Source organism: Apteryx mantelli, chromosome 2 (assembly GCF_036417845.1).
Source record: "Apteryx mantelli isolate bAptMan1 chromosome 2, bAptMan1.hap1, whole genome shotgun sequence".
NCBI lineage: Eukaryota > Metazoa > Chordata > Aves > Apterygiformes > Apterygidae > Apteryx > Apteryx mantelli.
In genome coordinates, this window is record NC_089979.1 from 110857275 (window position 1) to 110884235 (window position 26961).

Consider the following 26961-nt stretch of genomic DNA (forward strand, 5'->3'; position numbering starts at 1 on the left):
TTAACATGTCATTCTTATACTGCCTACTCTGAAGTCTATGGACTTGGATTGGGCAGACTCCCAACAGCTTCATCTTTGGACTAGATGTGCACTGGTACATTTTATCTAGAGGACACTTTGAAAGACATGCAACTGTTGACTTCTAAGGCCATTTCATAAAGTCCAGGGTTTGTAAAGAAGCAAGCAAAGACACAGAGCTATTTGCTCAGGAGCACGGTTGCCTAAGTATCAGAAATGAGAGTAAAACCTAGGGGTCTGGCTTTCTACTTCCACCAGAGCAAAACAAATTTGCAGTCTTTCTTTTTGTTTTGTCTCTTCCTCTTTCTCCTCCCTATGTCTTCACTGTTGGAGGTAAAACGGCCAATGTGATTTATGCTCCTTTTCTTGTGCTGAAACCAACAACGAGTGCTGTAGGTTTTTCTGAAGGAAAACCTTTCTCTCAAGGTGCCATGTGCTGCAGTTTTCTCTCTGGGAGCATGAGGTGGGGAAAAAAAAAGTTCCAACAGTGACCCTTTTGCTATGTAACCTTTCCTTAAAATGCCAGCAACTGAGTTCCCACAAAGGCAAACAACAAATATTGAAAGAGGAATGTGAAGGACATTATGAAAGGGTAAAGCAAGAAAAAGGGATCTGCTCAGACAAGTTTCGCAGGAAAGGTGATGTAATATGTACTGTAGAAAACACTAGCAGTTGACATAACTTACTCTCTTTCTAAGTAGCTGTTGCTGCCAGCAAACTGGGAGAAATAAAACCTACAGGCAGGAATACAGCTGAGCAGATTGTTTTCTCCAATAGAAATACAGTAGATATAAACCTTGTTTTCAAAAGATGTCACTGAGGTTTAAATGAATAGTCTCCTATTAATTAAGGCATAAAAAAACAATGGATGAAAGTCTCATTTCTCTTGGCACCATTTATGGTGATTATTGTAATGTTAAATCTTATGCTTTGGGAGTGCTCAAGAGGTTGCTGTTGGGATACCATGGTACACAGCTCTGTTACAAGCTTGCAGGGCTGTTCCTGTTTTAGCAAGGACTGAACAAACATTTTAAGAACTATCTTGAAAATTACCTGGTTTTGTATTGCCTACTACCACAGATTTAAGCTGGGTTTCCTAAGGAAATAAGATTGAAATGACTGTTCTGTGTGTGTGTGTGTGTGTGTGTGTACACATCCATGTGTATATGTGGGTTTGGAACCTCCTTGCCTACTATAACCAGATGTGACAGAGAGGCACAGTGTCTTCAAGATAATGAAAATATTACAGATTTTGTGGGAGTAGGTGGCTGGATAATGCAGAGGGTCCCTCCTGATCTTCTCCATAGGGGAGAGGCTGCAGGTAGCTGTGCTCCTGTGCTCTCAGTTGACCATGGAGAACCCATGAGGCCCAAATCTGGAGAATCACTTTTTTTTTTTATTCCATTCCTCACAGAGCCTGCTAGTTTAAAAATCTTGGCTGCAGCATTAAATGTTTTATCTTTAAAAACATTAGCTCCTGTACTGTGTTCCTCCTGCAACATGTACAGCAAAATGCTGTATGTACGGAAATGGATAAATACAAGCTGCCATTAGAAGAATGAACATATTACATTCAGGTAAGCTAGTTCATAAAAAGTAGATGAACTGGCAAACAGGAAGTAACAGCATATGCACTACTGTAGATTTATTCTCTATTGCAAACACAGGAAGCGTTGTACAGGAGAAATGTCTATTATGAAAACTGTATTTAGTTGTAGGACTGAAAAACATAGTTATTTGCTTTTCACAAATATTGCTGTCATTGTTCAGACAGCCCGTAGATGTGGTTCCATGCAAAAGAGTGTATGATTATTTTCATAAAGATGTTGTGAATGAGCTCACCTTGAGGTTGGACAAAGCTGCAGCAGATCATTATGTTGGCAGCTCCCTAATGTTTTTGATGAGATTACTGCTGCATCAAAATGTCACGTGCTAATTTCATGCTTTCCTGTAAATTGATTAGAAGTAAAATACAGGCAGTAGGACTGGCAGCACTACATGTTGTCTTGGAGTGGGAAGGCAAGTAGCTCTGTCAAATCCTTAAAAATTGTTTGAATATGCTTTATTTCCCTCAGTACCTACCTAGTCCTTTGCCTCTTTCCTTTTGGTCTGGGTGAAGTCTGGATAAGAGCTCTCACAACAGCTTTTTAGCTGGATTGAGGCTACCAAGTAATAGCAATTGTGAACTGTTTTACAGGAGTGGCACCAAAAAGCTGGTTGTTACGCCAGGTTGCTGTACAGGACAAATAACGTTCCCAGCTTCTTCAGCTGCCTAAAAATTAAGCTATAGGTATTCAGCTTCAAGCTGAATATGCTAAGTTAGGTCTCAGAAGTCTACTTCCACTGCATAACTGTGTTTAAAATAGTTATAGTTATAACCATCAGCCTGTCATAAAATTATTTTAAATCAGACCAGGAAAAAAATCACTAGAGCACGGTGCCTTGTAGCTGACATTCGTATTGCCAGTTCTCTCCCTGTTGCACTGAAGCTACAGATGATGGGGGTCTTGCTAGGACACCTTCACACTGTGTTGACGTTGGATTGCATTTCCCGAAATCCTTCAGTTACAGCAATGCTGAGGTCAGAAAAGTGCAGTGGATCATTGGAAAAGCCCTGCCCACTGTCAAAAAACCATCTTGCTTCTTGGCCATGACAAAAGCTCAAGACTTTTTTGTGCAACTTCAGTTTACATCATAAACTGGGAAGTGCAAAAGACTTCTCTGAAGCTAGCCAGTTACTTAAGAGAATAAAGTGGCACTCTAGTTTTTTTTTACTAGGAAAGAAAAACAAAGATCAGAAGGAGATACTACCTATCAGAGTGAAAAGTCACATGCACATATGCACCCCTTTCCCATTCCCACATTACCCCCATGCATACTCATGCTTCTTTCTGTAAAAGCCCAGTTGTAGCTTGAAAAGCTCATGTCAAAAACAAAGCTATCTAAAATGCTTGTGATATGTTTCTTCTTTAAGAGCCTGAGTACAGTTGCTAAAAGTCTGAGAATAGTTGCTGCTCTCATTTGAATTTCTTCCACTCCCCGTCCCCAAACAAGGTGGCATTTTTAGCTTCAAATTGTATAGCAGGAAGCACGTTAAACATCAAGTCTGTGAGAAATGGGAAACAACATGATGGGGCTGCAGCTCTAAGGGTTGCAGACAGCACACTTCTTTGTATTAAAATTCAGCCACTTTTTTGATTTAAAGCATGAACGGTCCATCAAAAAGCTACCTGAAATCCATTTTCTGGGTGATGGAATGCACGCCTGCCTAGTTTGCTTCCTTTTAGGTTATTAACACTTTCTGCATCTTTAACTGCTGGTTATTGAAGGAAAGGCTTCTCTTCCTACCAGAACCCTGGGACTAATTAAAACGTTGCCCTTAATGTTTAATGAGCAAGTTGTTACTGACACCAGTAAACCCACTTAAACTCTCAGTCCCATAAAGCACAAATGGCACATTCTGAATCACAGCTAATAAGCTGATTTGAGGAGAAATGCAGTCAGCGGAGCACAGCTTGTTGCCTAACTTAAAAATGAGTGGTTGCTTTCTTTCCCCACCAGTCCGTGATATTACATATGTGAGCTAGTAATCATATCTCAGCAAGGCACCCAGATCTTGTAGGGCCAGTTCTTTCTTCCAGTAAGACTTTTTCATCAGGCCCAGACAAAACATCCCCAGGGTAAAATCCTGTGCTTGTAGGAACTTCCGAGCCAGGCTGTAGCACCATTGCTAGCCCAACTGCTTGTCCTGGGCCCAGGAGAGTGGCCTGGTAGAAAGGAGCCGCCAGCACAAACTGAGAAGAATAGAAAAGACACCTGAGGCTGGAGCTGATGGGTCGGAAAATAGAGGGCAGGAAAAGAGAAAATTTTGCTCCTGTTCTGTGCCATCCTTGGGCAGAGGAGCAGATCTGATAAGTCTTAGCTCTGTGTGTTTCTTAGCCAGGTCTGCTATCTTGTTGATTGTACATCTGCACAGTAAGCTATCTGATCCTGTTGTTGCTGGTACCAATTTATACCTTACTTAAAGTGATTGGATTTACACTGAAAAAGTGTTACATGAGGTGAATAGGGTTGAGAGACTAGATCCCCAGAGCTAATATTTTAAAGGTTAAAATAAAATTATTTCAGGCCATTTCACAGTGGATTTACAGAGGGAATGGTAAGAGAAGTTAGTAGTGCATTTTATTTCAAATATTTTGTATAACTAAGATTAAATGCACATCTGAATGCTATCACTTTGAGGTACCTTCCTAATCTGGTTTTGCTTTTGCTTATAGTGGTATAAATCAAGAATAACTCTACTGAAGTCAGCAAAGTCATTACTTTATACAAAACTCAAAAAAGAGAACAGGTCTTGCTTTCCATCTCTACAACAAGTCCTGTTCAGTTCAGTACAAATACAGCAAACTCTTAAGTGCAGTGCAAAAACAGAGCCAATTGGTAAGTCTCTGCCCCAAATTCAGTACAGTTCTCGAGCTAAATTGTCATCTGAGTAAACTTGAACACTGCAGCACTAAATCTTCTTTTCCTGCAGTGTAATCTAGGTTCTTTTCCCAACAAGGAATTATATTTTCCTTTTTGTAAACAGAGACCACATGAGACTCATGGTTTGACTTCTGAGGAAAAACCTCGAAGACCATGGCTTATATATATTTAAAAAAAAATCTCAAAAACAATAACCCACAAACTTCTGTTCTGAAGTTAAGTGCAGTTTTTAGGTCTATCAGCATTTTTGATTCCCTACCAGTTTTCTGGATACTGGAAAAACACGGCCTTAAAGGGTCAAGACAACTGTGATAAGTCATTAAAAAAAAGTTAGCTAGTAAAGTCATTTTTCCATTATGAACGTGGCTTGTCATACATGAGCAAAATGAATTAGTCACACAGCACACCTTTCACCACCTCAAAAGACTTGGGTTATGGGCTAAACTTTCCCATGTGTAACAGGAGCAGCTCTGCATATTCTTCCAATAAGAGGAATATACACTCCTTTTTGTACGTACACTGCTATCACTTTATGTGCATACACTGCTCTCACTCCACAGTTTCTGATTATGTTTTATTCTTATGCAATCATAAATCACTCACAAATCAGTCCTTGGCCAAAAACTAACCGGACCAGTTCATGTTTCTGGAGTGAGCTATTCGATTTGCACCACTCTCCAGATTAAAACATTTCTTGTTGTGATATGAAAAGAGTCCAGCTACGTGGTGTTCAACAGGGAAAGGTGACATCATGCCATTTTAGGAGGTGTGCATTTGGGGAAGGGAGGGAGGAAGACAGCACGGCAAGGAAGGAAAGACCCATTTGAATGTATTTGCTCTTGACCCACTCAACAGAAGAAGGCGAGCTGAGCAGTAGCTATCCCGTTCACCTTGTGATGTGGCGCTCTGCTTCACCCTCTGCTAGTGAGGAAGAGAGGCTCCTCACTGTTTTGGAGTCTCTCTTTAATCAGGAATAGCAAATTTTAGAGATGCAAAAGGAGCTCTCCAACACCTTGCAGCACTGGAAGGTGCTGCCACCCCAGCAAACAGAGTTTGCAGTGGGAAGGAACAAAATGCGTGTGGGGTCAGGATGGGCATCCTTACATCCAGCAAATTAATAGGAGCAAAGCAGGAGTTCAAAAACTATGTATTGCTTCCGCTTCAGTCACTACAAGTAATGTTCCCATCCCTTTTGTATCAGGGAGGGAGGGTTGTGGCACAACTGATAAATATACTTGAAGTATCACCCGATGACTTCTGTTTTGTGCCGGTGGCATTGGGACCTCGGGAGGGATGCCGAGAACTATCATGAAAGGACTTGTCATGTGCAAAAGCAAACTAGAGAAATTTGGATGCCTGAATTTTATCACATTTATTTTCAGTGCAAACTGTTGAGGCTGTGGTGGTTTCTGGGGTTGTAAACATGTTTTTCAGACTGATTCACCAAGTCATTCTCCTGCACAGGATGAAAATAAGTATGTGAAGGGGTGCTCAGGGCCAGGACCTTTGCAATGCCACTTGCTGGTACTGCAACCTGGAATGCTTAGTTCTGGGCATAGACAAGAGTCCCAAACTCTAGGGTTGCACTGTGATCACACTGGGGGAAAAAAACATGCTAAGAAATGGCCAATATGGACTTAAAGCAGTGTTCGGCAATAGAAAAAGTTAGAAGACTAGTTAAGTACTAGGCTTAACACTGCCTTTTCTCATGACTTTACCTTCTTGGAGCAGTTTCACATCAACAGGAATAGGAAGATGGCAAGGCAAGTTGGTAATTTCTTTTTTAAGTGTATTTAGCAGACGGGCAGTATAGAGGAGGTTGAAACTTGCTTGAAGCAAAGGTGCAGTACTTTCAAACCATACCTGGCACACTAAGACAACTGTAACAAGCAAGATGCAAAAGTGCAACTGCAGCTGTAGTGTAGAAGTGTCAAGTTTGTGCCTCTGCCATACTGAAAATACAGCATCTTGTCAAGTTGTGAAGTTGGCATTTTTTCATACTCTGCAGCAGACAGCCCAATTATCAAACAGTAATGCCTTCATCTTTTGAAGGTGCCCTTAGAAGTGGAGAAGGAGCTCTTTTAACATCTTGCACTATTCTGCCTCTGCTTCTAATAATACAAGTGCGTGCAGCTGGAAAGCTCTATACTAAAGTGCCTGTTTTTTTTAACGTAGACCTCAGAGAAGCCCTGCGAGGGTTAATGTTGTTTTGCCTGAGCATATACAAGTGTACTGCAGAAGGCACTATGCAAATAATGTTCACAGAGTTTATAATTTCCTGTTGAAACAGCAAAGAAAAGAAGGTCATTGATTTAAACCAGAGAATACAAATGATTTCCTGCCCACAAAGCTGCCAAATGCTTGGAGTTATTGATTTTTTTTCCTCCCTGCTGCTAACCAGACACTTCTTGTCCTGTCATGAGCATCATCAGCTTATTGGCTAAGTAAACATAACCCATTAAGCTGAAAATTTTTAAAATAATAGAAAATTTTAGTGACTATAGTAACAAAACATCTACACTCCAAAAAAATAAAAATAAAAAGCAGGGGGAAAACAATTCCTGAAGTTAATTAACTTTTATGTATATTCAAGTTTCTGGAATTTGGGTTTGTATCCAAAAGAGAGAGAAAGGAACAAATTGAAAGACTGAAAAAAACACTTTCCTAAAGATGCCAAAAAGGGGAGGGTGCAGAGAAACAGATACTTGAAATTTTGAGAGCCTGAGAAAAACAAATATTGCAAAATAGAGATTGAAAGGGTGAAAAGATGTGACAGCAGCATGGTAAAGGCATGTGTTTATTTATTTATTTATTTTTAGCAGCAGGAGATCTCTGCTGTTGTCTGAATAATTTTTTTCGAGCCAGTGCTGAGCACAGCTGATGCCTGGCCTTGGAACATGTCATTTTGAAGATCGCACGTACGGTATTAATAAATGTAGAACAATACTTGCTGTCAAGTTGGTTCCATGCAGTAGTTCACTGAAGGGGGTCTGACAATGTCAAAAAGCATTAGACCAGAGCCAGCAAATGCTTTATATGCTACAGCTGAACCCAAAAGATGAATTGATGCCCTGGATCTGACTTTAAGGCATCTGTCTGCTCTAGAGAGTGTGTGTTTGTTTGAAGAAGCAGGGAAACAAGTTGCTTTTTTCTCCTTCAACCATCTGCCATAGCTCCAAAGGCAAGGAGCAAGACGTGGCAGAACAAATTGCAGCACGGTGTAAGCAGATAGAGATGCCTTGCTGATGGAAAAGTCTTCAAAAGTAGGAGAACACACTCAGAACATGCTCAGAAGAAACCTCCTCCAGAGGAGTGTGGCCTCGCTGGCAGAAGGCCAGGCCAGAGGAGGTGGCCCCAACAGGGGACCTCTACCAGACTGGGACACCTGGGGCAGGGCTTCCTTTCCCCAGCTCTCTGTTGCAGATGAGGCTGCCGGCTTCCCCTGCAGAGAGCCTCGTGACCCGGTGTTGAAAAACTGTATGGGAGCTAGCCATTAGAGAAGAGGCACCGGGAGGAAGTAAACAAGCTGATTACAAAGTGATGAAAAATACGCGTATCAGCCTTCGCCAGTGACTTGCAAGAAGGTGGGACTGTTTCCTCCACCCCCTCACTCTCATGCCTGAAGAATACTATTAAGGCAGGTAGTCACAGTTATTAATGACCTGTTAACAGCTTCTTTAATTCTCTAATAAGTGCCAACTGTGGCTGCTATAATTATTCTGCTAGTCCTACAACACACCCTATGCCCAGTTGCAAAGGACATTTTTTTCTGGAACATGTTGTTGTATCTCTTCACATGCGTGTGTCACACCTGGACAATTTCAGATCTAAGTGAAATTACATCTTAGGATGTCAGAGCATTTCACAGCCATTAAATGTCACTGTTTTCCAGCAAAGTAGGAACAAGGAAGTGTTTAGTCACTCATTTTTACACGTGAGAATTGAGACACCCAAAGTTTATGGTTTTAGCCACAGTGACACAGTGAGTCAGTCCCCAAGCAGCTTGTGAAACCTGGGAGCACTGTCTTGCATGTTGCCCACACTGGTGTCACAGGAACTGCAAAAGGCACAGGTAGATCGGAAATCACACAAAGCGGAGGCTTTTTCTATCTCGGCCGAAATCTCTGGTAGTAACATTTTGTAAAAGTGATGGCATCTCTTTATCGCCCTTCCTAATTCCCAGTAAGAGAGAGAGCCAAGTAGCACATGATGGGAAAAGAAAACAAAAACATATGGAAAAATTTGTCTCCTGTGGTCAAAGGCAGTCTTTCCTGTACAGTCTTCAACTTAGGGAGTTTGTGGGCATGGATCCCTTCCAGTATCATTAACACCAGTGATTCCCAGCTAACTGGTCCCATTTTCTTTTCTGATAGATCATAGAAAACCTGTGTCTCATGAATGCTACATTTGTCAAATTTCATTATATTTAGCCCTTGATAATCTAGTGTCTGATGAACAAACATTTATAACCCCACAAATATTAGAAGGTTATTGTAGCCATAAGTTTATGAGGAAATAACAAATGTTATTGGCACTCCTGAAAGCTACTAGTGAGAGTGTGTCTTAAAAATGCCATAAAGCAGCCTAATTTCCAAAGGTCCCAGCACTTCCCTGAAATGCTGGTCCCAAAAAGGTACCACCAGCTGAACATGCACAAATCGTTCGATGTCTTGAAAAATCCTTCAACAAAGTGTGATTTATGCTTTTGTGCTCATCTCTGGGACTGTGGCATCTGATTGTCAGTCAAAGCCCCACATAGTTGCTCCATAGCATAGGCTTGTCCCCGTATACCTCAAGGTGAGTTTGCTGTAGAAAATGGCCCTGGAGACTTGCTGAACCTTCCTAGGCTGGGATGTTTCAGCCCAACAGAGGGGCTGGTCCCGGCACATAGGCAATGGCCCTGGTTTCTGGAGACCAAGCTCTCAGCCTGGCACAGACTTCCTGTGAAGTCAGCCAGTGTTTTTCTGCCACAGTTCTGGAAAAAGAAAAAAAAATGGTATCCCTGACTTCCTGTGGAGTTCAGGGTTTCACAGCACACAGTGACAGGAGTTATAGAAGGAGCTAAGATTCAGTGAATACAATAAAAAGATCATTTAAACCATTAAAAAGGAGAGATTTTTCCCTCTGTTTTTTCCCCACACATGTTCTGCAGAGGAAAATATGGATATGGAAAATATGAAAAATACGCAGTCAGCTGTTCTCTCAAATCCTCTTGCCTTGACTCATCTGTTGGAAGAGAAGCTGATTCACACCCAACTGTCTTGTGAGCATCCAACATACCTTTTTATTTTTTCCTATGAGGGGATGGATAAAGCAATAGACATTCCTTAGACTGAGCTAAAGGTCTGACTCCAGATGCTGCAGGTGCAAACCCTGCCACTTCCGTAACCCTTTTGCTCTCCATATTTGTGTCACACAGCTCAGTGCACAAGTTAACAAGTTGGGTCTGACTGAATGGAAACCTTTAAGTGCTGTGGGAAGTTTTTTTTTTTCTTCCCTTTTTTAAGTGGCTCCCTCCATAACTTTTTTTCTTTTTTCCCCTCAGAATAGAATGTTTCTAGGTCAGAATCCCTGCTGGTCTTGTGCTGTTTTTGATGTTCAACACTTATTAAAAAGTCACAGGTATTTGAGGCTATTTTTCCCCCAGATCTTAATTTACATTAGCAGATTTAGCTGATACTGAACCAGTTCTGCTCATGTAGGTAAGGACCAAGTTCTGGAAACAATCCAGGTGTCCAAGATGTTTGAAAGTAATTAGTTTTTCTCAAAGCCTTATATTTTTGGTGTTGCTCTGATGTATTGCAAAGGGGCTTGACTTTCAGAAGAAGGGCAGGGTCAGTATTTTCTGAAGAGGTGCTTCTAGTGGAGTGTGAAGACGAGCACCTGAAATAAACTTACCACTTCTGAGCATCTTGGGGGGATTGAGGATAGCATTTTATTTGGTTTTGCTTCTCAGTAGGAAGACTGAATAATAGCAAGGTGTTTGTGAAGTGACAAAAATCTGTGCTGCTCTAATACTATGTAATAAATGGCATTACACCAACAGCATGTTTGGACTTAGGGCTGCAAACCTTCCCCTGTCCCCCCAGTGGTTTTTAAAAGCTTTGTAAATCAGACTCCAAGCTGATCACAACAGAGTGGATCACATCTTTTGCTCCCTCTCTTCAGGAAGCAGATGCATTACGAGGGAACAAGCATCATAGGATTTACCCTATGTTCCTGCCTTAAATATTTTTTTCCGGTGACGGCCTCCCCGGGCATTCAGTTCCTTTAGGTTGCTGTCTACTGCATGCCTATTTAATGCATGCATGTGGATCATATTACTGAGGTTAATAAGATTACAAACAGGTGTAAGTCTTACCAGGATTGGAGTTCGAGACTGTAAACTTCCAGGCAGGGACTAACTTTTAATGTAGCTATGTACAGGTCCTAGCCCAATGATGCCTGCAGTACTTCTATGAACTTTTGTGACAATTTCTTTTCTCTTTACAAGGTAAAATTTGACCTTTTTACGAAGAGGGATATTATAGACTCCTTGTACTTTTGAATTTCCTCCTCCACCATCACAGGATTTGCTAAGTTGAATTAAAGCTACATAAGTCGTTGGTTTTAGCTTCGGGAACTTGTCAGTGTCTTTGGCATAATTAATGTAGTGGACACAAATAAATGGCCAGAGACTGGGTCTGACAGCCAAGTAGCTACTGCTGCATACAAGGCATTGCAAATTCTTTGATCTTTTCCTCAGAAAAGTTTTGGTACTCTCCGCTGATGACTTACCTTGCAGGTTGAGTGAACCTATGCTAGGAAACTACGTTCAGAAAATATACACCACACTATGAAGAGGTCTCTGGCTTGACAGTCCACTTCTGCTGAGCTCCTTTAGCACAGGCTGTTCCTCCCTCTCATCCTGGCCGTGTGAGGCAGCTGGAGGAATGCATTTGCTGTTTTCTTTATGGGACTCTTTTGTTTTAATGTGGCAATTGGGAAGTCGGGCCGTGACGCAGGCTGCAGGGAGGCACTGGTACAGAGTGGAGCAACTCTTTTGAACCCTGGATTGCAGCTCCAATGACCTCACTCACAGTGGCAGGGAAGCCAAAAAGCTGTCCCATAGGTTTCTCAGGTAAACCACTCACTGTTAGAAGTATAAATACCCCTGGCTTTTTTTTCCCCCCTCTAACTTGGATGCAGCATTTTCATTTATCCTACTTATGACTTCTTACTCTTTAAATCCTTTGCAGTTCATCTTTCAAACACAAAAAGGTGGTGAATTTTCCACCTCCCCCCGTGGTATCCAATTACAGAAGCATACAATTAGGGATGTTAATGACAGATTGTTTGACATTAGCCTATAATGCCGTACTCTAATAACAGCAAATATGGGTCACACTGTAGGTATAATTATCCTGCTTCTCCAGTAACACACCCAGTTTCATGTCTCTTTTCTGCTATATCCCTTATGTTTCAGTACAAAACATAGGTAGTTACATTTATCCTCAAGGATCACCTGGGATGTACTGTTGAACTGGCTGGTGCATAAACCAAGCCTTTGAAAACACTTAACAAACTGAGATGCAGCATTGATGAGACTTGGGAGAAACACAAGAGGGGCTTAAGTCCCTGCCTTCATTATCTGCAGTTAGGTAGACAAAATTCTTTTTCCAGCCAGCTAAACTGAGGCACGATGACTCCTCGGACGCTGGGACAGGTGCCTCACCATTTCTGTCTGCACAGTGGTGGTTGGCATGGGGGAAACATGGGCGTGGGAGACACACGAGGAGTGAAGGTGGGCAGATAGGAGGAGAGGAAACAAAGTGCAGGCAAGCCCATTGGATGAGACTCCATAGTTGAAGAGCATGTGGGGAGGTAGACCATGACAGTGGCACACAGAAGATGTACAAAGATATGTATAGATACACAAATGTGCAAATGAGAGCACCCAAAAGAGGAGAAAAAGGAAAAGAAAGTAAAAACTCTACAGGCACCATGTTACACTTCTGTACTAACTGAGCAAGGCACCTGCACTGTAGCATGTGGCCCCAGGAGATGTGATACAACTACATGAATAAGGTTGCTGTTAGAGTCCTTAATCACTCTATTGACCACTTTCACTTTCCTTGTTAATTAGCTAGCAGCAAAGGCAGAAAATAAACCTACCGCAGTTTTCTGGCCTACTAGTAATCTTCCTTTCATATGAATATTTGTCCCTTCAAAGCATTTTAACCAGGATAAATTATACCCTTTTAGGAAGCAGTCCACAAGGAGATCCTTGAGCGACCATTTCAAAGCTGGCAAAAAAGATATTTTACCTCCCTAAATATCAAAATCCTCCTTCTGAGTGCAGCTGGGGGAGAATTACTGAGGAAAAAAGCATTACTCCTACTTTTGCTTTTGACTGTAAATTAAGCAAATTTCTATCTTTCCACTTTTCTGCTGAGCTTTTGGTGAAGGCACATAGCACATTCAAAGTCTTGGTATTTCTGGTATTTTGCTGGCAGGAGGCACAACTTATGTTGTTACATCTCAAAAATGTGGTAAATAGTATGCTTAAGCTCCTTCCATGAAAATAATATGCTGAAATGATGATCCTATCAAAAAATTTCTGCTGTACTGCCTTCTCTTTGGTGACAATAACAAAGAATAAGATATTTTATACACAGTGTCAACAAGTTGTCTCTAAAATTTTGTCCTGGCATGTTATTAGTATAGAAATTGGCTCAAACTCAGATGCCTTATGGATCTTAGGAGATCAATGGATGGGTTGTATCTACTCATCTGAGTAAACCAAATAGCAAGAATGTGAAATACGAGTGTGTATTTGTGTGCAGTTTCCCTGGCATTACCCTCATGTTCTGAGGCTTCCACACCTATGTGGGTGGTTTTCACAAAAGCTGAATCTGGTGCCGACTCAAATCCCACCAGCTCGAGTGAGAATTTAGTTGCAGAAAGGTTTTTGGAGGCTCCCAAAACAGTGGTGCCAGTCTTGGAAGTTAGATGCTTAGATCCAAGTTTAGGCATCCCAGTAAGTTATCTGAATTTAATTGTAGTCTTTTGCCACGCATATTTAGTGCACGTGTCAGGCTGACACCTTAGGACTACAGTGGTTTAAAGACCTGTATTAGTGGCCTGTCAATATATTGTTTTGGCCAGGTGGATAGTCAATGGCCTAAATTGAGATAATCAGCAGTGCTCACCCTGGGTTTGCGTTGATCAAGCAGCTTCTCTCTGAATTTGGTGCAATATTACTGTTCACTGCTGGGACTGCGATAGCACCTGGAAGCTGGAGGTGCTGCTGGAATTTGGTAGTGCTGGAAGGAGAAGGAAATGCCTTCCCCAGAGAACCTGTAGCCCTGGGTTTCTTGCTCCAGTGGCTGCAGTCTGAGGCAAATAAAATGAATGCTTGTAGCTTTGGGAAAATGCCTTTTAGTTTACTGCCACCCTGCCTTTGGTGGAGGTGCCCAAGACCAACCTTTAGCGCCAGCGGAAAAATAATGACCTGCATGAACTGTAGAGATCAGAACATAAGATCTGAATTTGCTGAAATCAGGGAGAATCTCCTAAGCCTAGCCTATTTTTAGAAGAACCTCTGTGGAGAAAACAAAGTCTAATTAAAAGCAGATGTTTTTGTTGCAGTAACCCACCATTTAACATGTGACCCTGGGAGTCTTCCACCTCTCTGGTTTGTTAAATCTCATTTTTAACTGTCTGAGTCTTGCTTAACTTCAAAGCCAGGCCTGAATACTAGCTTTTCCAGTCATATCTTCCTGTTTTCAAGACATTAGATGAACATTGCCCTTATTAGGAAGTTCTGATCTTTAATACTGTCTTTTAGAGAGCATTAGTTATAATGATTCTCTTCTTTTGATAATGAGGCTCTTCTGGTAACTGTAGGATTAGTGGGTTTGTGTCTGTTAATCTCCACCAAGGCTTCTTATGGCTTATGAAAAGCACAGGGAAAAAATTCTTTTTGCAGACCAGTTTAGCTTGGAAATTGTGCTTTTTTTTAGTTATCACTTGTGAAGAAATCTGTTTTTCCACAAGTTGACTTGCATACTTTTTAGTGGTATAACAGGTTCTGAGGAGAGATCTCTGTCCCAGATAGCAATTTGAGCTTCCCTCATTAAGAGGCAATCACATCTTGTATTTTTAAGGTTCTCCTAAATGCATTGTGTTACAATTACTCCCTTTGTAGTAAATAATGTTTTAGGTTTTTTCCCCTTCCCTTTAATACCCTCTAAGCTTTACAAGCTGTCAGTAATTTTCAGAAAGCCTCAGGATGTGAAGGTCTCTTGGCATGTCTTCTCTCCCCTTCCCTAACGTGCCAGGTCCGCAGCATTGCAGCAAAGCAGCAGGTGGGAACAGCACATGCCATCGGCCAGAGGGCAAAGACCCTAATGACGAATCGTTGCAACAATTCCTTACTGCATTTTGGGCTTCAACAAGCTTATGCCATTAGTATCTTCTGTGTCATCACTCAGAAAGTCATCAGCTGTTGCACGCAGAGGGATGTTGAAGGAGTTGAATGCACTATCTGGACAGCCGTGCCACAAGGGACCACGACAGTAGGGCAGAGGAGCTGCAGCCCCCACTGCAAGGGATGCAGTGGGCTCCAAGGACATCTGTACACTTGCTTTCGAAGCTGATAGGAAATTGTGGTAGTAAAGAAAAGGTTTATCAGGTCTTTGGAGACTTGTTAAAATCTATAGCTCTGAACCTCTTCCTGCAACGTGCTGTCATAGGAATAGGTCAGAAAAACAGTGGAGAAACAAGTGGGAGGAGAACACAGAAGTTAAAGGGCTACTCTGGAAATGGGAAAGTCTGGCCCACAGGCTTCCCGGGTTGGCTGAAAGCAAATAATGGAGATATTCTCCCTGTTAAGCCAGTGAGGAAAGGAAGTGAACCCTTCACAAGGGTTCAGTGCGAGTTAGGTGACTAATGACCTTTCTGGCACTGGGTGACTAAATGTGCACTCCAGTCCTCCACTTGGCCACCTCACAGGAGCTTAGGCCGGGCAGGCACACTGGGGAGCCACTGCCACTTGCCATTTCCTGATGGCCAAACTGCAGTTCCGGACATCCCCGTTTTGAGATGTTACCATGAAGGAGCTTGTGGCCGGTGACCCTCTTGCTCTTCCACATTTGCGAAGCAACTTGTCCGTGCTCGTGCGTGCTGGCAGGCTGAGATGTACCACGAGCAAAGCCGGTGATTAAACGGGTGCAGGCACACAATGAACTGGCAAGAAGTTCCTCTTCCTTTCCATCAGGCTTCTTTGAGTGCAGCCAGACCATGAGACCAAGCGAACCTCAAACCTGCTGACAGCCAATTGCACATCCTCTGATTTCAGCCCTTTGTTAGGTAGTTCCCTTCAGCCCCATTGAAAATCTCCTCGCTGGAGCTAGGGCTCCCTATCTTTCCACTTTTACTCAGCCAACTGTCAACAGCAACCCCCTGGGCCCAGACATTTGTGTTCAGTTACCTTGAATTTCATCACAAAAAAAGCAAATTTTGCCTGGCAGTTTTAGGCCGCAGCTTTGAAAGGGGCAGAACAAATGCCTCAGGTCACAGCCTGTTATATCTGATCAGCTTGCCAGATTTACGACCTTTTTTTCTGTTACATGGTGTTGGCATTGGGCACGTTCCTAGCTTTATTCTGCGTTCAGTAGAGCAATCAGCATTGGAGGCTGGTGAGAGCAGTTGGTCAGCACCCCAAGCTAGATGTGTCTTGCTCCTTGCAAGATATATCTTACAAGAAACTCAATTCTTAATCAGATTATGCACTTTGAGAGGGAAAAAAAAGTTGTAGATTGCTTTTTAAAGAAAGTTAAAAATACAAGCCAGCAAAGAGAAAGCTTTAGTGTCCTTGTGAATCAACTATCACCATTGCTCTACAAAAACAGTACTTTTACTTCCTCTGCTGCAGTTTCTCATGCTACTCAAGTTCCCCAGGGGAACAGAAGAAGAAAACCCAGCAGAGAAGCAGATCAGGAGGGAGAAGAGATGGAGGCTGGTTGTACAGATGGCATAATTTGGGGATTTGGGGCATAATGTAGACATAATGTCTGTATTTCTTTAGGTTGTTACCAGTACTAGCTATTGAGAAAATTTCCTAAAAAACAGCAAACCCAAACATTTAGACCTCTTAAATTAAGTGAACTAGGTAACAGAGAAAGCCTTCAACTACACTTTATAATTGAAAACTAGTACCAATGAGGCAATAGATGAAAGTTATATCTGGGTTACATTCATCATTTTCCTTAGGCTAGAGCCTGTACGAGATTAAATATGGACATTTTGGCAAACAGGTGAGCTGAGGTAGGTTGCAAGTACCACACTGACCCAGCACATCACGGGAAGGAGTCCTGACGGTGCCTCTCCACCCTCTCTAAACTGTGGTTTGCAGCTGAGCAATACCTGACTGATGCATAGTTGAGGGATACTAGGGGTGATTTTCACAACAGGACTCAAATGGCCTTGCCTAGCTCATACTTCTGTAACTGGTTAGGTGCTTTGCTTTGTTAAGGAGCTCGTGCTAAGCAGAACACTTGTGTCACATCATGGGGGCACAAAGATTTTGGCTGGAAGCCTTTGGGATCAGAAATCCCGTACGTCTTCCCCAAGTGTTCAGATGTCTGGACTCCTACATCAACAAGTCCTTTGCTGGCTTTTCAGTTTTTTAAAATGCTTTCAAGACCATTGCTGACCGTCATCCCTGTTGTGAGAGAAGTTGAATGTAAGCAAATACTCGGATGCTCAGCCAAGTCCTGTCCTGCCACAGCCAGGCCTGAAGCAACGTCCTGCTCTCACTGTTGGCTCTTACTAACCTGCTACAGGCAGGAGCGTTAGATAGGGCTCTTTTGGCACTATGGCCTCACTCTTACCCCAACCATGGAAGCATTTACTAGATTGACTTTCTTGGAGGCATTTCTTACTCTGCTGTGTCATTCGCTCAGATGCCACAGTGGTGACTCATTAAAAGGGCAAGCTGGGGCGGGGGGTGCGGGAATGAAGAAATTACAGAGAAAAATTAGCTTGCAAGAATCTTCCTGTTTGTCCACGGCTTGGAAAAAAAACAGAAGAGAATACACACACCCTGGCTACATTATCTTTGCTGGCATAGCGCTAGCTTGGCTCCGCAGCTTAGGACTGCAGGCCAGATTCACCCCTGCCGCAAGTGTGTTTACATCAGAGGAGTTTACTCGAGAGCGAAATGCGGCCCCTCAAGCCTGAACACAGGCAGCACGCTCTCGAGCGCACATGGGACGCCCTGGGAGCAATGCGCCCCACCACTGGCTCTTCTGCCACGCCAGCGAGGTCATTTTCTGCTCGGCAATTAGCAAAGTGGCAGAATCGCTACAAGGAGTGAATAAACTTATTCAGCCCCAGTTTGCTCTGTTCTCACCACAGGTCCTTCTGGGGGTGCTGCAGGGCCCGGTGAGAGCAAGCCCGCTAACTGCACCCTGTGCTGTCGTTCAGGCCCGCTTGGCCAGAGCGGTGGAAAGGGCTTTTAGGAAGAGGAGTGTGAGGAAAATAATCCTTTGGTTTTCTTCTTCTACAACAAATGTCTCTCCTTTTTCTTTTCAGGGAAGAAAAATGCCAGCTTCTTTAAGAAAACTGCAGCAAATGGCTATTTTTATGGGAGTGTTCGGCACTGGGGGATGTGTACTTATGTACACTCTTATGCAAAGTAAGTCTCCATGCTGTTGGCAACCTTATTTCTCCTCTGCCCCTTTCATTTGCTTTCATGCAGTGGGAAAAATAAAAATGTTTAAGATCTGAAAAGCTTATGAACCTGAGGGAAGTATGGCTGATCTTCAAGGATCTGCATGTGTAGGCCCTGCTGAATTTAATCCCAGGGCTGATTCTCTCTTAATCACTGCTGCACTCATTTCCCGAGGTGGGTGTTATACAGAGAGCAGACTGCTGTGGTCAGTGGAAAATCTGGCTTCAGGGAGGTTTCCTTGAGGGGGGGGTGGGTGGGAAATAAAACGTTGGGCAGTCATGTAGGTTTAGCTTCTTATTGAGATTTTACAACTGGGCAGGAAAAGAAAACCACATTAAGGAGGTGTCTGTGAGGATGTGTTAAAGCCTAGCAATTTTATCAGCGTATCTCTTTGTGGTGCTGGCCCTGAAACATAACTCACCAATGAGGTGCGAAGGCATCATTAATTTGCCCAGAAACAATGAAAGGTAGTGAAGAGCGACCCACATGGAGGAGAACAGGGCAAAGAGAGACAACCTAGGCAGATAATGTTGCCGTTTATAGACAGATCTAATTGCTACATGTTTTTGGCTGAGAATTCATATTGTTAGTCTAAGTGATAGTTGTTTATTTTTTCTCAAATTATTTCTAGGTGTTAAGCATCAGACCAGAAACAGGCTTTGCCTCTCTTTCTGAGGATACTGTAGGCCTCTTGGCCCTTTGCCTCTCCTTGCTGGTACAATATTGCTTTTCACCTACCCTTATATCAGACGAAGCTGCCAGAAAAGTGTAGCCAAGCCTGTTCCTCAGGCCCTCAGATTAGTTGTGAAACCTCCCCTTCATTTTACACGTATTAATAACAAATCAGACAAGGCTGGAAAGCAGGCTTTAATTTTAGGCAGTTCATGCCCTCAAGCTCTGGAGACAGGTATACGATCCTCTTATGCTTTAAAATATTGAATCTGGCTTTAAGAGGGACATTAGCATTTTTTTTAATTTTCCGTTGCAGCCCTGTGGTCTAGCAATCTCTGAAAATATTTCATCCCCTGTACTAATGAAAGTAAAACAGCTCCTTCCCCAAATTGCTTAGCTGTATAGACAAATGACTCAATGTGATGGTTGATTCATGTTGAAAAATGTCTTGCCCTGCCACAATATTGATGGTGACGCAGTATCTCTCTGGGGACATCGTTCTCTAGCTACCAACAGATCAAGGAGCTGCCAGGCTACACACCAGCGTGGCCTTCTTCCCCTCGCCTTGGAGGCTTCTTCGCCCAAGGGGGTTAAGCACCAGCTCTGTTCATCATGTTTGTGTCTCTGGACACTTGTGCAATTGGGGAAAAGAGGCACATTTCAGAGTAGGAGCGCAGGGGCAGGCAAAGGGCAAGTAGCTGCAGTGCAGGGCTCAGCTCTGGGGGGTCTTAGTTGTACTGGGACTCACGAGGAGCAAGTGCAGTGGTGGGAGTAGGGGCAGAGCGGGACTTCCCGCCCCTTCCTTCAGCCTGAAAGAGTTTGTATGCGCACGGTCCCTTTGAAAGCTGGCACAAACACTCAGGTAGCCATGTTTCTACTCTCCATCTTCACCTCTGCTCCCGCTTTACAGCAACAGCACTATTTTTTCATCTTTCCTACTGAAAACATGCAGACAAACAGATGAACTGGGCGGTTTGCAGTCAATACTTGGGCCAAGACACTAAGAAGGTACCAGTGTCTGCTGGGAACAGCTGAAAAGGGGCAGCAGGAATCTGGCACCGGTTTCCCCACCAGCCTGAAGGACGGGCACAACACACTTTTAACGTGGCCTGGTGGCTACATGCTGCGGTCCGTAGGCGCTGCGGCACCTTGTGATGGCCCCAGAGCACTTCGGCTGAGGAGGACAAGCACCACGGCAGCCCAGCAAAGCTGTTTCTGTGCCAACTGGATGCTGCCTGCTGGCAGGGGAAGCCTCTAAATCAGGAGAGTGGGCAGCTCTGAGAACAACACGAGAGGGGCAAGAGCAGGAAAGGGATCCAACCCCTTGTTTTATAAAACTCTTTGGGAGGCGAGAGCAAAGTTGGCAGAGTCAGATTTTCACGCGTGCACACTCTTAGCCTAACACTGCCCTTCTTGATGTCAGTGGGAGTGAAGTTAGGCTGGGGAGAAACACATCTAAAAATTGCAGCAGGCAAGCCTTGAAACTTTTCAAGCAAACCTCTGCCTCCATATGGAGGGCCGGCTGGTTTCCAGCCTCACAGCTCTGCATTGTGCAGCGGTCCCTGACGGACAGCTTTTCCCAGCTATCCATAACAACCAGACGTTGATAAAGAGCAACTTGCCACAATTGTGCTCCATATGCCAACGCTGCAGTACCCAGTCTGCTGCACTATTGTTGCTGGTTGACCATTAACTTTAATGGCACTTCTTTGTACCTCCCTTTTAGCATCGCCTTCCCTAGAGGTGCAGCTTCATGGCCGCAACTTGAAAAGCTGTATCAAAACCACAGCAAGGGTTTCATAGCAGCAGCAGCTGATGCTGTCCCACATCAATGTCAGTGAAATAGTCTCCATTCTTAAAATATTTTCTGTACCTCCTTTAAAAACATTGAATTACATTCAGAATGTTTCCAAATGTTCATCCTTATGCCTTCTTTTGCCTTTTTTCCTTTTAGATGACCTGCAAACATCTGAAAAGCAGGGACACTCAGCCATAAGCTGAACTGTATGTCAATACGGAACGGACTATACTCGGTGCCCTTTTCACCTAGATACACTGAATAATGTTTTATTTCAGCCCTGCTTCTCTGATGTAAGGGTTGATTTCCTCCTTCGGCCAGATTTCTCCTAGTTAATAGTTTTGAACTGTTTTTCAGGGAGGATGTGGGAGTCTGGAGGAAATGTCTTTTTCTTTTTTTATTTACATTTTGATTCCAAGTGGACTGTTTCCTCACTATCCTGTTGTTCCTCTCATCTAGAAAGTTTTGCCAGGACCCAGTATTATCAGCAGGCTTTGGAGCAACTGAACAACAGCCCTGCTGCCCTGGAAGCCCTGGGTGCTCCCCCTTTTAAGGTTCACAACATCCGACTGATGGATGGGAGTAATCGCGTGAACAGGGAAAGAGCACAGGTAACAGTGGGGAGGCTTTGTCACAGGATGGCTTCCCAAAGAGGCAGCATGGGTGATGAGAGATCAGCAGGGGGATTTCCAGCAGGTCACGAGTGATGCACAAGCACAAGCCCCATAGGGAGGCAGTAGACTGGAGCACCAGCTGATCTGGTAGAGACACAGATGTCCAAAGCAGAGATCTAGCGCGCTAACGTGAGCGACTGGAAACAGCAAGAATGACACCTTCATTTTCTGCTGCACGTGCACATCACAGAATACCAAGGGACCTCCTAAGTCGGTGTACCCATCTCCTGCTGCTGTAGCCCACAAAATCCTTTCCAGAAATGTATCAAGATCCACCTTTAAAATAGTGGATGCCCCCTTCTTCCCCCTCTCCATTTGGTCCCTGTTAGTTTTTAAAGCTTTGTCCAGAACAGAGTTTTAATAGCCACTCACAAGCTGCACTATGGTACAGCCCACATGGTATGTTTTTAAGAGCACCTGCAAGTCTGCAGCATAGAGGCTGACTGCCTTGCGTGGGGCTGAGCCCTGAGATTACACAGTCACTGGAGAATGCTGCCCTGGGTGCTTACACATTGCACAAGGCTGACTTGCGTCAGCACAGGGTTGGGCCAAGATAAACCTCACAAATACAAGCCCACTTCCACTCTGGGCTGCTGTCTAAAAAGGACATCCGTCCTTTACATCAGTGCTGCTGCTCAGAGACTTTAAAAGGAAGTTCTTAGCCAAGGACTGGCTGTTCCTCCCTGGTTTTATTGGAGATCCAAGAGGTCACTAGAGAGCTCTTTGGACAACTCATCGAGGGAGTCTGTCACATTTGAATCATTTAGTTCCTTCTGAATGTGAGTCCTAGTTACCAACCAAGAGCGGTAAGGAATGGGGCAGAGAGTGCAGGTGAAGGATGGGGACTGTCAAGGGCAAGAAAATCAAGCTTTAACCAATTCAAGTCATATTCCACTTTCCAGCTCATGCCACTTAGGCTTTGCCTGCATGATACCCAAGGCCAAAATGTTTCTTAGTTTGCCAGGTTTTTAGAGAATTAACCAGGCAATATTTGTAAAACCAAAACCATGGGGAAAACGCACAGCCTCTTATGTTGATCAAAAAGAACAGAACCTTTTGTACTATTTTTTTCCTATGTCACCTTTTAAGAATGCTAGTCATTCGGGTGACTCAGGGTGAAATCAAAACCCTGCCTTCTATGGACCTCACCAAAGACATAAACTGTCAACTTTCTTTTCCACTTTTCATGCTCTCAGTTGCAATGACCATTTGTGTTCCTCATGAAATAAACTAGTTAATCATCATTACAGATGATTTCATAGATTGATTTACTGACTTGACTCCACAACATACATAGCTCCTGCCTACTGGACCCATTTTAAAAGGCCTGGTGTTTTCCAGTTGTACAAACAGCAAACATTACACCTGGACCATATGTCTTTTATTCAAACATTAGACTGTGTGCAATTAGCTGCGGTCAGTGCTACAGCTCTTTGCCTTGTTTATTAGCTAACTGAATGGTAGAATTTGTGATGTTGACCAAATAATTGAATGTCTCATTGCCTTGATGGATGTTAATGGACCGATCTGTAGAGCATCTCAATCTACAGGCTTATTATGGTTATAGGAAGGTCTAACACAATACAGGTCACCTCTGGATCACCATACATTCTGCTAAGGAAACGTGTTCACTCATAAATATTTCAGAGAGTGAGTGGCTTTCCCTGGGGGTAGCAGCTATAACGCAGAACATTCTTTCAACATAGATTAATGTATGCCAGAACAGATATACCCATATAGCCATGCACACATTAGCCATTATAAAAGCATAGTGAAACTCTGAAGTACATTAAAAAAAAAAATCAGAGTTTAAGTTAGGAAGGAGGTAGTTGTGTTGCTTCATTGGCTGTAGAAGGAGTAAATGTCCATTGCAATAATATGCTTCACTGAGTCTTTAACACTCTTTTACATCTGCAGATAAAGTTACCAGTATCTGGAACAAAATCAGCAGGGTGCCTCTACATTAATTCAGAAATGGACCATTCCCGTCACTGGTATGTACTGGGGGAGAGCCCAAGAAAATCTTATGTAGACGCAGGGATAGAAACAGTAGGAGAAAACAGAGGAGTAGGGCAGGATATTTGGTTTAGTCATCCATGTTGCTGAAATCATGCACACAAAGGAAGAGGAAATTCATGTCTGAAGGTCTTGTGAAAGGTTATTACTATCATTATGACAAAAATGTAAATGACTAGAGAAATACATTGAATGCATCCCTATGAGTACTGATTTAAAAACAACTGGGGCCATTTATTTGTGTGAAGTGTTGTGTCCCACAGATGAAAGCTTAGTGTACATGATAATACCAGGGCCAACATAACGTTTTGTTCCCTCTCAGCCCTCTTCCCCAGGGAGATGCAGAGGCAGTTGAACAGCAGTCCTGATTATAGTCTATCACCATGCACTGCAGTGTGGGAATATTTTGCATATTGTATCAGAGCATATCAAGGTGAGCTAAAAATCTTGCAGTTTTCTTCAAGTTCCTCAATAAACCTGGTCCTTATAGTTAAAAAAAAGTGCTAGAACAGATATATTATAGTAAAAGGGTGCTCTGACTCCATATCGTGTATTAGCAACTTTACATTTTGGCACTACTGAAGCCTGAAAACCTCCCTTTTCAAGGTAAAACTGATTTTTAGAACTGAACAAATAATCAGTACCTGAATTCAAAGTCCAGCTTCTGTTGCAAAAGAGGAATTTTTAATAGAAGAAAACCGCCTCACACTTGCTTGTTCTTGGAGTTTGTTAGACGCTTCTGTTAGCTCTATTTAGAAATCCAAAGCTACAACATTTTGCTCAGCTGCCACCAGCCATATGGTATTGTTTTCTTTTCACAATTAGATAAGCACGACTTACTAGATTTCTGTTCAGAAGGTAAGTAAAGTTTAAAATTATGGGAGGAGGGCACTTGTCTGGGACTTGAGAGACTCAGGGCCAGACCTGGCCTCCTCCCGAGTGACCAGAGACACCATCAGAGGCCTTGGACAGCTTTCTTGGAGCCCTGCACTTTCATGGGGATCTGGGCTCTGATCTCCTTGCTCCTCATTATCCCCCACTGACAGATGGAGGGAAACAACCCCTATCTCCTATTTCAGAGTTACTGCAAGAATAACTGAGGACTGCAAGATGTTAAAATGCAGCAGTAATTGAAGAATATAAATATCTAGCACAGTTTTGTTTTAAAATGAGCTCTCCAAGCATTCCCATATGCAAACTTGAAAAGAAAAAGAAAACATCTTTTGCAGAAAAATTTGTGGAACACAAATCTTTCAAATTCAGCTGTCATAGCTTAGGTACAGGGACCTACACACAGCTCCACTTGGTGATAGACAGGACTTAATGTCCTTGTACCTAGTTAAGGAACTAAAAGTAAAGCGGGTCGTTCCCCACCTGGGTCCACAGAGAGGAGCTCCTGCAATCCCCAAGAGGAATAGCAAGACTGTAAGTGGGCCACCCTGGTGCAGCTCTGCAGAGTGTGCAGGTATTTGCAGCCAGCAGAGACCCAGGAGACAAAAAGACCAATATTCAGACACAGCTAAACGACACTGGGAGGTTAGCTCTCCGTACAAAAGTAATTTGGGCTCCTAAGCCACTTAAATGCTTCAGGCTGTGAGCGAACAGCCTGTCTACTGGGGTCATTCTTCTCCTGTCCTTTTTTTAGAAAGAGGCCACCTGAGATAAGGAAAATTTGGAGGAGGTGAGCTGATGCGGGCCTGACAGAGGGAGCATTTGCTCAGGTGTCGACAGTGCAGGGACTGGGAGGGTGCGGGCACGCGGGGCTGATGCGCTCGATGACACAACGATGCTCGCAGCTCCCTGACCTTAAGGCAGCTGAGAGCCTGGGCTCTGGTCCAAACGAAGGCAGCAGGGGGAAAAGCCGAGAGCCTGGGCTGTGCTGAGGAGCGCGACCGGCTGCTCTTCCAAGCCCCGCGCTTGCCAAGGGCTGGCGAGCGTTGTGGTTACGCCTTGCAGGTCGGATGGAGCCGGAGGCTGTCAAGTGAAGACCCCTGCTGCAGATTCATCGCACCAAGGTGCAGCAGCCTAATTACCTAATTGTATGCACTCAGCATTGACTCCTGTAAAAGCAGAGCTGGGTGAGCGCCAGCAGCTTTTGAAAATCACGTCTTAGTATGCTGAAATAATAGTCTGTCCCAGCTGGAAAACCAGCACAAACAGGCTCACAGAAACAGGTCCGGAGCAGAGCTTTGAGGAAAGCAAAAGGCTCCCCCCCCAGTCTCCAACAAGTGCAGTTTTCCCTCTCCTTTGACTAACCACCATCCTACCCTGTCAGATTTTCAGCAATCACTTTGAGTGATCACACGATCTTTAAACTCTTCCAAGCTAGGATAATTCCTTAGCAACACGGTCCGGCTCCAAGGCTGGAGCGGAGCGAGGCAAGGAATGCACTGACGGGATGAAGAAGAAAGGCGCAGGGTCAGGGGGAGAGAGGAATGTCCTATCTAAAAATAGCTGTCAGGATTTTATTCAAGTTGCAACAAATAGGAACACGCAAATCTGGGCTGTGGGAAGCTATTAAGGAAAATAGCTGTTAGAAACTGACACTTGCAAAACAAGTTTTAAAACACTTGAGAGAATTTTTAAGAGCAGTGAATGCATGGAGAGATTTGTTTCTCCATGCCAGCTGTTTCTAGACCTAACTTTACTACTATATTAAAACTGATTGAAGCAAGTTAAAAGCTCTTTTGGTTTGTGTCAGCTGGTGCCTCCAGGATGTCACCTTGAAGCTCCGGGATGGTCAGAATATTCCAGTTTACCACTCCCCTGTGGAAAGCATCAGCATGCAAGAAAGCTAAAAATCAAAGGCAGCTGCTTCTCCACCTTCCACTGAACCAAAGAAGCCATTAATTGATTGCATCACACTCTGTACGTGGATGTACACCGGTGTCACAAACAGACAATTTCACTTAAGTGGGTGCTCTGAAGACAATTTTCTGACGTTGACCTCATCATTGCTATAATTGTCATTTCTTTGGTTTGTTGGTTTATTTCTGTGTACAGCAGAAGCCTAAAATAAAGATTTTGCAACAAGAGTTGCTGTTCCAGAGAAGTCATGTGTTATGTCTTGTATGTGCTGGTATTGTGAATTGAGTTTGAAATAAATAAACAAACTGCCAGGAAACTGAGGTTTTCTCCAACTGCAGACCTCAGTCTGGACAATTGGATGGCTCTCTCATGACTAGAGAACTAAATCAGCTTCTCAAAGCGATTCCCACGCTCTTCTGTTTTCCACCATTTCTCAACAAGGCATTACCTAAAGCAGAATTACCTAAAGCAGGTAGGGTGAAGCTTGAGCAGGATCCCCCTCCTCTGCACAAGAAAATGTCACGTACCAGGTAGATTTGCACCCTCACAAGTATCATTAAAAAGATCACGAGATAGCAACGACCACTCATCCTAGCTTATGAATTCTAGGAATTTCTCAGTGCTTCAAAGTTGCTCAGGATACGCCAGTGTTTCATATAAGCACTGTCAAACACGGCTTTGGGAGAGCACCTGCATTCCCTCAGTTCTGTTTAGGGAGAAAAGCACTAGATAGGTACAGCACAGGTAGAATACTGACATGGTTCAATCAGACT

The 26961-nt window shown here is 43.4% G+C and overlaps 1 protein-coding gene across 6 annotated transcripts in view; it reads left to right on the plus strand.

The window, feature by feature from the left end:
* The window catches only part of COA1 (cytochrome c oxidase assembly factor 1), a 56504-nt gene extending 30072 nt beyond the window's left edge, over positions 1-26432 (plus strand). For all 6 annotated transcript variants that reach the window (XM_067291215.1, XM_067291216.1, XM_067291217.1 and 3 more), the window contains 4 exons: positions 18082-18184; positions 21150-21301; positions 23282-23358; positions 26082-26432. In XM_067291215.1, the coding sequence (XP_067147316.1) occupies positions 18091-18184; positions 21150-21301; positions 23282-23358; positions 26082-26178 (420 nt within the window). In that variant the 5' untranslated portion in view covers positions 18082-18090 and the 3' untranslated portion in view covers positions 26179-26432. The remainder of the gene's footprint in view (positions 1-18081; positions 18185-21149; positions 21302-23281; positions 23359-26081) is intronic.
* The last annotated feature ends 529 nt before the right edge of the window (positions 26433-26961 follow it).